Source organism: Apium graveolens, chromosome 9 (assembly GCF_009905375.1).
Source record: "Apium graveolens cultivar Ventura chromosome 9, ASM990537v1, whole genome shotgun sequence".
NCBI classification, from domain to species: domain Eukaryota; kingdom Viridiplantae; phylum Streptophyta; class Magnoliopsida; order Apiales; family Apiaceae; genus Apium; species Apium graveolens.
In genome coordinates, this window is record NC_133655.1 from 15597934 (window position 1) to 15610593 (window position 12660).

General features: G+C 31.3%; 1 protein-coding gene across 1 annotated transcript; it reads left to right on the forward strand.

The window, feature by feature from the left end:
* Nucleotides 1-8475: 8475 nt before the first annotated feature.
* On the forward strand, nucleotides 8476-12660 carry LOC141683277 (tubby-like F-box protein 8). The gene is made up of 6 exons (XM_074487973.1): nucleotides 8476-8605; nucleotides 8988-9033; nucleotides 9530-9987; nucleotides 10170-10257; nucleotides 10965-11097; nucleotides 11720-12660. Exons 3-6 carry the CDS (start codon nucleotides 9640-9642, stop codon nucleotides 12438-12440), a joined length of 1290 nt encoding a protein of 429 aa, XP_074344074.1. The 5' UTR covers nucleotides 8476-8605; nucleotides 8988-9033; nucleotides 9530-9639; the 3' UTR covers nucleotides 12441-12660.

Sequence of the window (12660 nt, forward strand, 5' to 3'; positions counted from 1 at the left end):
TTTTCATTAACTTTAGTTTTAGAATATATGTTTTAAATTGTTACTATAATTTAAAATTTACGAATTAAGATAATTATATTTGAAATATTTATTTTATTTCATTTAAAAAAAATTGACTTATAAGTAAAACTATCCGAATACTTAAATAACTTATAAATATTAATTTATTTATCACTTTTAAGTTACTTATTCATTTAAAATAACAGTTTATTTATTTTAAGATTTTTCATGCAAACACTGCATCTTGCAACAAATATTAAGGTGAGCAGGGCAAATTTCCTTTTAGTAAACTATGGAAACAAAATCGTTTTAGTAGCAAGAAATATGAAGTTTTTCTCAATACGAACTCAGTCACTTTTTTCTGAATACCAACTCAATCAACGTATCATCAATATTTTATTGGCAAAAACGATAAGGTAGAGAAGTATATGTTTAAATGTTAATGGATTAAATATGGATAAATTAGTACACATTTACGAGTTTTTTTTGAAACATTATTCTCTCTTTTTTCAATTTTTTTCTTCTAAAACCGAGTTTTTTCCAAGTAATCCAAATTTTGCACGAATTTGACCCGAGTCAAGTAAAAACCGAGTTATGACCGAATACACCAAAAACGGATCGGAAATAGGTCCGAATCCGAGTACTTCCCTAGTACTCGTTCAAGTATTCCCGAATTTTAGAACACTGACCTTCATATATAGTAAATTTTGGTAAGTAGGGTGCTAAAAATATAAATAAAAAAAGAAATAATACTATATTAAAATTATTGTTGAGTTGACAATTTTGACAATTTTTATTTAGCATGTCCATCCGCAATGCTCTTATTAGTAGCAAAAATTTCACAGGGTTCCTTACTTTTCTCCTCTGTTTATTTTAAGTAGCAACACGTAAGTGGTAAGTTACTTGAAGCGCAATATATATAAATAATATGTATGCAAAATAGGCCACTTGAAGCGCGATTTCAACCTATAATTGTTTTACATCAACTAATTCTCTCTCCCCTTTGTTTCCTTGTCAACTATCGGAACTTTGTAAATATGAGTTTAACCTCCATTGTGGATATCTTGTATGTTGATTTGTGATCCATGTAGTCATATTATTTGATTTGTTTTTTTTAACAAATCCGGCTTATAATTTTATAAATAAATATTTTTTTTTATAAATTATTTGAGTGAGCGAGAATTCAATCTAGGATGTGGGACGATAAATGATAAATTCATAATCATTTAAGCTATTTAACCGTGCTCATATTATTTAATTTCTATATCCATGTATGTCTATAAAATTGCGGTTCTTTTAATGAGGGTTTGCAATTCAAGTTAATTTAGAAATTTTCAATATTTGCAATATAAATTACTTTGACATTATCAATTAGAATAAGTTAATAGTTTTAACTGCCACCAGTTATTTGTTAAATTAATTATGAAAAGTAATATGTTGAATGTCACATCTTTGACATGCAATTATCAACTCTTATAAATAGATTTAAAAAAAATAAATGAATAAATAATATGCAATTATGTAAAAACATAAGTAAATACATAAGCCCTCTTCAACCTGCTCATGGCTAGAACGATCGATTTCAGATCAAATAGAAATAACCGTGAAATGTCACCTTCGGAGAGCACTTGCACTTGATAGCTTAAGCCGGTGTTCCCATTGGGAAAGGTAAGTTTTTAGAGTGAGTGTGCTTAATTAATTAAAACGTCAAAATTTTAACATCTGCCGCTCCCATTGTTCTTGTAAAGTTCATGGGAAATTTCGCGGATAAATTTAAACAAAAAATGGTATGAATTTTGTGAGAGTTGTCAGTTTAATTACACTTAATTTTTTAATTTTAGACCTTTTCATATATATATTTTTTTAAAATTAAATAAATTTTTGGCCACAAATCCAAAAGTTATCGAGTGAATTATATAATAAGACAAAACAACTGGTTTCATGTCGGTTAGACAATATTGTGTTGAAGAAGAAGACAGAGATGACAATAAAGAAATTCAAATCTCTTTCCAAGACCATGAAGCAACTATGGATATCATATTAATGCTTATGCTTATGCAAGATTAAGAAGTTTCAATCTGCTTTAATTCATAAGAATTTATCAAAGTCCGGTAAAGGATGAGGTTAAGTATCGTCGGAGAAATGTATATCAAGAATACTTTCATGATTTTGTCGCCACCGCTTCCATTTGCGTAATTACTTATTGTCAAATTGTAACCATAAGTAAAAAAACTCCCGCGTTTAAGGATATGAAAATCGAGAGAACTGACAATTCTTTATTTTACGTTTTTTAAGGGATCCGGATCAAATTTGGAACAAAAGCGGTTATCTTCTCCTCCCTCATCCAGTTTCATTCGAAAGCAACTTTGACACTAGAAAAATGTATCTTGTTCATCATTTAGAGAAACCAACTTTCTTTCGAGCGGTTATTTTTATGTATTTGTTCATCATTACCTATTTCAAAGTGAATTTTTAAACTTTTTACCCGATTGGTTGCACATTGCGGACAACGAGACAACAAGCAACAAATAATTAGGTTAGTCCCATTTGAATTATACCATGGTTAAGATTTGTTTCGACTTTTTTCAGTTTAACTCATCAGATTTTTCGTTTATTTGAAGTGAGTATTAATTCTTGACCGTTCTTTTCACTTTTTTGTATTTTTAACGCGCACACACAAGTCGGAGGTCTCTCGGGAAATAACATCTTCATTTTTCGGAATGCGGGGAAGACTTAGTACATCTTATCCCCCCATATCTTGCGTTAAGCGGGATATACCGGGTATGTTTGGTTTGATTTGGTATTTCCAAATATTTTTTTCAAACCACACTAGCGCCACCTATAAATATACCGGTAAATTTGGACACGACACGACTTACACGAAATGAAACTATACAAAAATTTATTCTTTGTTTTTGCATTTTTAATATACGATAAGAAAATACACAAACACGAAAGTACACGACCGAGATTTAGTGTTCGGTTTTGTGTTTATTCTTCGAGTACACGACACTACACGAAGTATACGACATAAATAAGTATAATAATTAAACATTAATATTTATAATGAATATATGTATATTTATAATATATATATATAGGGCTGAGTTCTATGGAGTCCACCTTTTTATCGGAGTCCTCGGAGTCCATCTACGTTCTGCAAATAAAATATATTGTAAAACGTGTTATTTTGCAAAACATGTTACACAAATAGCATAACTTCAACAAAATCATGCAAATCTCATATATTTACGGTACAATATGTATGTTCTGCAATATGTTCTGCAACATGAACATTTATGTTCTGCAAACTAAACATGTTTTGTAGAATATATATTTTTGCAATGTTCTGCTTGTAAAATATATGCAATCTACAAGATTTTTGATAGAATAGTGATGTTTGTCGAAAAATAATATGTTTTGCAATATTTTAAGCTATATTTTACTTGCAGAACATATATGGACTCCGAGGACTCCAATTAAAGGTGGACTCCATAGAACTTTACTCTATATATATGCATATTTATTTTTAAAACAATTACTTAATTTTATAATATGTGACCTAAATATATTTCGTAAAATTTTTAACTAAAAATCTTATATATTTATTTATTTAACATTAATATTTAATTTTACCCGAAAAATATGATACGAAACGACATGAAATGAAAATACACGAATATAAAATACATGAACCATAAATATGTCAATTTTGTATTTGATTTGCAATTATATAAAATACGAAAATACACACCACATATATATACGATATGAACTAATTACCAAATCTACTTGGAATCGCAAGTAAGGCTCTGTTTGGTAGTGTTGTTAAAAAGTGTTGTGTTGTTTGGTGGTGTTGTTAAAAAGTGTTGTGCTGTGAGAAAAAATGCCGGTGTAAAAAATGTTGTCTGGAAAATTAGATGACTGTTTGCTAATTTTTTTAATTTATGGATATTTTGAGATATAAAATATAAAAATAATGTTTTGAGAAGGTTTGATGATGAAACTGATAGCTAATTTATGCAAAAATTGAAAATAGTTTTTTCCAAAAGTATGAATCACATGTTTTTGCTAACAACAGCTTTTAGAGTAAAAGCACTTTTCCAGACAGTAAATTTTAGAATTTATCAAACACCTATGTGATAGCTTTTCAACAAAAAATTGTTATAATTATTTTCAACCGGAATACCAAACATGGTCTAAAATAGTTAGAGCGGATAATGTTGGTTCATGGTTGGTTTTGGTTATTTGGGTTTTACGCGTTGGGAAGAAAGTGGTATTAAAGTCAAGAGCGGCAAATGAAGCGTGAAACAAGGCAAAAGCTAAAGGTAGAAATAGGAGTCTTTACCTTTTTTCTTGTTAATTTATTTGGACCAATTTTTATAGATGCCTGTCTCTATGCACATGCATTTTGGTTCTATTTTTCAATTTTGATAAGACGGCAGGCACCCTACATTATTGTCTTCCTCCTCTCCTCGTATTTATTTTACACTTTTATCAGTGTTGTAAAACATTCAAATTGGATCGATTCCCCCGACGTCTCCAAAATCCGGTAATCGATCAATTTTTGAGTACTTATTTTCAGCATATATGTATTCGATCAAATACTTGCTTAACTTTGAATAAATTTATCTCCAACTTCCTAATACTCATTCTCGTATGAGTTAATCAATTTTTAAAATAGTGCTTTTAATCCACATCTTAGTCTCGTAAGTGAATTTATTTATAAATTCTGAAATCTCAGTCGCTCTGATATGATAAAAAATCTGAAAAGTATGATTTGGAAAAAAAATTGACCAAGTTCAGCCTGGTTTTAAACGAATTTTTTTTAAAAAAAAACCCGGCAAGATTGGAAATTCGAAAATCTAGACGAAAACACGAATTTAAAAAATTATGATTTAAAAAATACGACTAATTTTTTTGATATTTTAAAAACTCCCCAATTAATTTTTAATTTTTTGATTTATTTCAATTTTAAAATCCAATTAATTATTATAAATTATCTCTATTTGGTAATTTTATTAAAAATATGACTACCATATTAAATATTAATTAAATATTAAAACAAATTCAATTTTTATTACAAATAATTCTCGATTTGTCAATTAAATTCCTAATGAGTATCTTAACTTATGTAAATTCCAATTCTCCTTTTCCACAATCATGGCAGGCGGATGAAGAAAAATTATTTTGAATATAACTTATTCGTGAATTAATAGATAACTCACCATCATTTGATGTAGTTATCCCTCACAACGTACAATATTTTTAAAAGCAGATAAAGGTTATTATAAAGCTATTTATGTACTTAACAATAATACTAAAAGAAAACACTTGTTCTGAAATAAAAATGCACAAGGGGAAATTTGACTTTTGCAATGAAAATGACATGCAAATTATTGAGAGAAATGTCCGTCACATGGTTACAAAATATTTATACTGCCATCAATTTGCGACTTTTTCAAATCTGTGCTTTCTTGTGATCTTGTCTATTTACGATACTACAGGTACTTAGAAAGATCCATCAGATTATTATTCTCGAAGAAAAACAATTCGACTGTTGAATTGCCCCTTTGCTTCTGTCTGGAGTTGGCAAAAACAAAATAAATATATAAAAAATCCTAGTAATTATAGATAATCTTAGTAACCTTTTTCTCTTCCAATATTTTACAAATATTAATTAAACGATCCGCAATGATTGACTCAGTAGATTAAAGAGGAGAGAATTATACTTTTGGTCACAAGTGGAGGAAAATTTATGATTATGCCTCCTGAACCAAAGAACGTCGATTCATGATTATGCCTGAACTAGAGCATGTCGCTTAAGTGTGATTTATTTATCCAGTACGCACCTGAAGGGTTATTGCTGTGGGTTACCTACGAAAAAATTCAGTTAAACGGGAAATCATTAAAAATACTAATTTTTAAAGTTTTTTTATGATTTTATTGTTTTCTAAAAATATTTGCATAAATACGTTGGAATCAAAGTCAATGAGATATGCAATCAGTGGCCTGTATTTTTTTTTTGTATTTGAGATTGCATGAAATTGCTGAAAACTGGTTCAGATTGTATCTAGTTGTTGAAAACAATATATTTACTAAATAGAAAATTGAAAAGTAGTATATATTTTTTTACCAAATCCATGCATGGCAGTGGAGAGGAATTTTGAGAAATTAAAGCATATTTCTTTAATCACACCCAAGCGTGTATTAGGAGAAACTCATCAGTTTGTTTAATTGCAGAGCTAGGTGGCCTGTCCAATCCAGTGACATAATTTAATCTTGTTAAATTAGGAAAAAATAGAACAAGTGGGTAAACTAAGCATTTATAATATAAACTACTGCAACAACAATTAGGCACCGGACCTCATTTGTTTTTTGGTAAACCAGGCAGGATAGGACCCCCTTTTTTGGGCTCTATATATTTTTCTTAGATTTAAAAATTTGTTCAAACAAATTAACAAAAAAAATGTGAGAATCATACATACAAGACACGGTTTTTTTTGTATTTTAGATGTACATACTATAAAATTAACTGAACCACCTGAAAAGGATTTACTTCAACTACTCCAGGAAGTTCCAAAAATAAGAAGCAAACACAAGAGTAGAGGTGAGTAATAACATCCAAACACTAGAATGTATAAATACATATTCTAAAATGATCCTGTAATATATTAATTGAAGCCTCTGTATCAAAACTTTTTTTAATGGTAAAAATGAAAAAAGGTATTCCTGAATTTATCACTTTGTTAAAAATTAATTTTGTATACTTATTTTCAGATATTACAGTTCGTATTCCTTATTTTGAAATCCGATTTAACATGCACCTTTTGTCTAATTATTTAATCTTAATTATTGTATCGTGCAATATATCTCATTATTTCTCTTCAAAAATAAATTAATATGTTGTTGAGACAAAAATTTGGAATAAAAAATTGACAAAAAAGTGCAGTTTTAATCAGATTTCAAAGAAAGAGCGCAAACTGTAATTTCAGAAAATACATAAATAAAATATTAATTTTTAACCAAATTTAAGGAGCGAAAAATGGAAGTCTCGCAATTTAGAAGCAGCCAAACAGGGCCTTGGTTTGTCAACAGTAAAAACTCACCAGCAGCCACAGTCAATATGGCAACTTCCGTTTAAAGAGGTTAAGAAATTACCGTTATACTTTTTTTTTATGACACAGTGTATCACAAATTATATTTATTAATACATAATTTTTTTGGGAAAGGTAATGCAACATTGTCCACCAGAAAAATTAGAAAAAAATGATTTTAATAATTTTGGAAATTCTGAAGGTTAGTTAAACATATATTTTCAAATTAGTTTAAAATTATACGGGCTTTTAAAAAAGTTAAAACTTACACAAATTCGTATTGGATTAATTTTTATTTTGATTTTCAACAACTGAATTTCTAAATAATTTGAACTAAAAATTATGATCATATATGTAAATCATAATCCTTCATCATACACTTTTATTTAAAGTTTTTTGAGATGTTTCTGCCACTATAATTTTTATAATAATTATGTAAATTTATTTAAAATGTTCGAAATGGTAGAGGTGAGCAAGCAAAAATAAAAAAACCGTGTCCAAAAAACCGTTTCATACGGATCACTTACGATTTATAATTAGAAACTGGACCGATTAACATACGGAGTTATGTACCAGTTTTTGGTAAATATGGAGTCGAAATGCACACCCTGCGAAAAGGGTAACAAGAACGAGACGAGGATAAACAAATAAAAGAAGCAGTTTAGGGTTGTAATCCGACTCCTAATGTGTTTCAAACTCGTTTAAGTGAATTTGACTTTATTTTTTTGTTAAATGAGCCAAATTTAGATAAAATTTCATTTCGTTTAATTAAACGACCGGCTTGATTTGATTCGTAAAATTAAATAAGTCGAGTTATGTATATTTTTAGACTTGATTAAGTTTCAAATTAAATGAGCTGACTCGTCAAATGAGTAGGTTGGAATCTACTCGTAAAATTAAACGAGTCATGGACAAATATTTAGGCTCATCAGTTCGACTCAATTAATCTTGATTCAAATTATGCCCGGACGAAACTCATTACAATTTACGGACGAAACTCATTACAATTTACGCTCAACTTTAGGCGGTTACAATTTATAAACAGCCAAACATGACCTTATATTAAGATAATAGTAAAAAACAGCCACTGTTTGTTCATCATAGACTTTCCTGGTTACATTTACATGTATCACCTATGTATATATCTATCTGTAAAACATGTGTATCTATCTATGCACAGTGCACCCAACTCACAACCTCAAAAAGTCAACACCATTTTAGTCGTTGCTTTCTAGCCAGGTTTTGGTGAGGTAGTGGCCATTATTCTATTTCTATTTTTTATTCACAAAAAATAAAAAATAAATTACATGATTAGACTTTTTTACCATTTTTCTTTTGGTTAGTTGAACTAGATTTAGGTGATATAAATGACTTTCAGGTCTGACCCACTTATTCTTTTCTGATATGCTTCTCTTCTCTGTCTTAAAGATCTGATTTTTATTCATAATCTTAGGTTCTTGTAGGTATATACCACTTGGGTTTTCTTGATTTTGTTCTGTCCTTTTAAGGTATGTAGATCTTTGATTCTGTGTTTATTTATGTTAAAGATAGCACCTTTTTGTTGATTTATGGTGATATTTAGTCTTTAAGATCTTGTTTTTGTTGTTTTAATGGTGGATTTTGTATGTAATAATGTTTTGATTTTGGTTCAGTGAGTTGCAAAACCAAATGTCAAGTTCTTGTTTTTAATTTTTTTTTTTCAATTTCAAGACTTGGGTTGGTTTGTACTAGTTTCAGTTTGTGATTTTGTTGATGTTTGAGGGTAGAAATGCTTTGTTATTGTGAATTGTTGGGCTGATTTTAGATGGATCAGTTTTGACTTTTTAAAGTAATTTATTTGTTATGTATATATTGTTCTTGTGATTTATGAAGTTTAGTTCATGGATGCAGATCTTGAAGTAGCTGTACAGATTTGAAAAAGTTGGGTGTTAAGCAGGTTAGACTTCTCAGTTTTAGTGCTTTTCCTTGAAGCTATTTGTTTGTTGTCTAAACTTTTGTATGCCTGTAAACAACTACATGTTTATCTTAGAATCTGTTGTTAAGTCGAAATATCAGGTGCTATGTTTTATATATTAGAATTGAAGATCATGTACAAATGAAACCAATCCTGCACTTGAAATGTTTAAATTGTCATATGAGTGAAGTGAATATAATGTTTATTCCCAAAATTATGGTAAAAGAAACAACCATGTACTTGTTTTTAGTTGAACTATAAGAGTTAATTTACTATATTAAATATCGTAAAAGATTTATGTACGAATACTTTCGCAATTTAGTATAGTTTATAGTCCCTGTGAAGGTGTCTTTATCTACTCATCTTGTTTCCTTTCCTTTTTTCCTTGGGTGCCTTTTTGATTTTCTCCCCTTCTTCTTTATATGTTGATGTAAGTCTTTGCCTCATAAATCTGATTTACCTTTTATATTTTTTGCAGCTTTATTCACATGTGAAGGGTAATAAAATTCTCTAAAATAGAGTGAAAGTAGTTGTCACTAGAGTTCTGAAAGTATAGTTTCAGTTGCTACCAGTTGGATTTGGAGATAAATGTCATTTCGCAGCATAGTTCGTGATGTACGGGATAGTTTCGGGAGCTTATCCAGGCGGAGTTTTGATGTTAGGGTGTCAGGTCATCACAGAGGAAAATCACATGGTTCATTTAATGAACTAAATGATCACCCCGTCATAGTACAAAACAGTCGCTGGGCTAATCTACCTCCTGAATTACTTTATGATGTTATTAAAAGGTTGGAGGAGAGTGAGAGTACATGGCCAGGTCGGAAGCATGTTGTTGCATGCTCTGCTGTTTGCAAATCATGGAGGATTATGTGCAAGGATATTGTTAGAAATCCAGAGTTTTGTGGCAAGCTGACATTTCCAGTTTCTCTGAAACAGGTAGCTCTTTAATGTCTTTGCTTATACTTGACTAAGGTTTACAAATTACAAGTACAAGACAATATCCCCTGCTGTAGATGTATCTCATAAATGACCTACATTTTGTCTTGAAGTTTGATGTGTTGCTATTTCCATCGTGGTAGTATCACAAAAAAGCTAAACCATATCTATTATCTTTTCAGCCAGGATCTCGTGACGGGGCTATTCAGTGCTTTATAAAGAGGGATAAATCGAATTTGACTTACCATCTTTTCCTCTGTCTTAGCCCTGGTGAGCAATCTGTTCCAATCTTAAAGACGATATAATTTTGTGCTTTGATGTTCTTGTGATGCACATATCCTATACATTTCATTTAATAGAGGATTTAGAATGACTATCAATCTTTAATTCCTGTCTAGAGTTCCATCTTAATCTGACGAGATCACTTATTGCCGTTAAGGAAAAATATGGATGTGAGCTATTATCATCACTACACTTATTTGTGGGGTTGCATTTATTACCAGGCTAATCGGGAACAAAAAGTTATTATGGCGGCCTTGTTCTGAATGGATCAATAAATTTGTCGGTAACAGTAATGAATCTGTTATGTTCATAGTCACGAGTGAAAGAGATAAATGGGAGCTATTCTGACCACTACTATTACTATTGGGCTGTGTTTATTAATTGACTCGATAAAAAACAAAGTAATTTTTTTCCCGCGTAGGATTATCTTGGTGTGCAAGGTGCATTACAGATGACTTCATTGGTAGCTATAGTGACTAGGAAATTTTTCTGCAGAGAGTACCCATTTGGGCTATGTTCTTGTTTTTTTTATTTTGTCCAGCTATTGTATGCATATTCTACATATACTAGAACATGATTACCTTCTATGCTCTTGCTAGTGGGTCAATATTTGTTATGCTTTTTATATATAAGACGTACATGTATAATTATTCTGAAGGCACTGCATATATTTTTTGTTGCTTTTCGTATTCTAGCTTTGCTAGTTGAAAATGGGAAGTTTCTTCTGTCTGCAAAAAGAACTCGACGAACGACTTGCACAGAGTATGTGATATCTATGGATGCAGACAATATATCAAGGTCAAGCAGTACCTACATAGGAAAGCTAAGGTAATTAACAGAATAGAGTTGTGATATACATTAATTCTTTGATCTCTTTGGCTTAAGTCTTCGAATTTCACCTTATCCCTGTATTGTCTTAATTTATCAATTGATAAGTAAAACCAAAAACACATTTCCTGGACTTATTTCACTTGTAAAAAAGATGTTTCGCCTTGTAAGGTACTAATTTCCACAGCACGAGGCTTTAAAGGTAAACCAGACCCCCCCAGTAATGAGCTTACCAGGTGTAATTCATGGTGATGGTCAATTATTTGTGTTAATGTATTTTGTAGAGCAATATGGAGCAGCACACATGATTGATGGATTGATTAGGCTATGTACACAACTAACAAGCAGGGTTCACCACACATGAGACTGTTTATAATTGACATGTTGGGATGATTGCTAATTTCTAGGCATTTTTGTTTGTATGTTTTAACAACTTTTAATTGGTAATGCAACTTTTTTCCCATCACAGCAATGTTTCTTTGTTAGAACTTCTCAAAATGTGCAAAGTTGGAGTTATCTTCTGGTTGTTAATGCGAGTAAATTTACATATGTGATTTAACAGAAAATTTTATATATGCACTGAATCTTTTGTGACTAATATCAATGCTGCTGTCTGTTCCAGATCGAATTTCCTTGGAACAAAATTTATAATATACGACACTCAGCCTCCACATGCTGGTACCCATGTTCCGCCACCAGGCAGATCAAGCCGTAGATTCTACTCCAAAAAGGTTTCTCCCAAAGTTCCAACAGGCAGCTATAACATAGCTCACATTACATATGAGCTTAATGTCCTTGGCACACGTGGTCCGAGAAGGATGCACTGCATTATGCACTCAATCCCCATTTCAGCACTCGAGGCAGGTGGCACCGTTCCTGGGCAACCAGAGCTCCTGCCTCGCTCTCTTGACGACTCATTCCGAAGCATTTCCTTCTCAAAGTCTCTTGACCACTCTGTAGAGTTCAGCAGCTCGCGTTTTTCTGAAATTGGTGCTGCCGCTGTAGCTTGTAATGAAGACGAGGAAGGGAAATCAAAACCCTTGATTCTGAAAAACAAGGCACCGAGATGGCATGAACAGTTACAGTGCTGGTGCCTGAATTTTCGAGGACGAGTGACAGTAGCTTCTGTTAAGAATTTTCAGTTGATTGCTTCCACGCAGCCTACTGCCACGGCTGCACCAACAACTTCCCAGCCAGCCCAACCTGAACATGATAAGGTCATATTGCAGTTTGGCAAGGTTGGAAAAGATATGTTTACTATGGATTATCGCTATCCGTTATCTGCTTTCCAGGCGTTTGCAATCTGTTTAAGCAGCTTCGACACCAAATTGGCTTGTGAATAAAAGATTGGAAACGAAGATTATATTCAACTCTAGAGCTATTAAAGGATTGCATAAAAGAGGAATAGTATGTCTTCTGTATTATTAATTTCTTTGTCTAAGTCTCTTCTCTTTGGACACTAGGGTCGGAGACTCTTGCTAGTGTCATGTTTGTTGTAAACTCAAGTGTAACAGGATCCCTATGCTGCTCTTGGGTGCTTTCACCTTTCTGATCTCGGTTTAA

Excerpts from the sequence above, each read along its gene's own strand:
- LOC141683277 (XM_074487973.1), top strand. The coding sequence starts at position 9,640 with ATGTCATTTCGCAGCATAGTTCGTGATGTACGGGATAGTTTCGGGAGC. Across the intron at positions 9,988-10,169 it reads TTCCAGTTTCTCTGAAACAG|CCAGGATCTCGTGACGGGGC; the intron begins GTAGCTCTTTAA and ends TTATCTTTTCAG. Across the intron at positions 10,258-10,964 it reads TTTCCTCTGTCTTAGCCCTG|CTTTGCTAGTTGAAAATGGG; the intron begins GTGAGCAATCTG and ends TTCGTATTCTAG.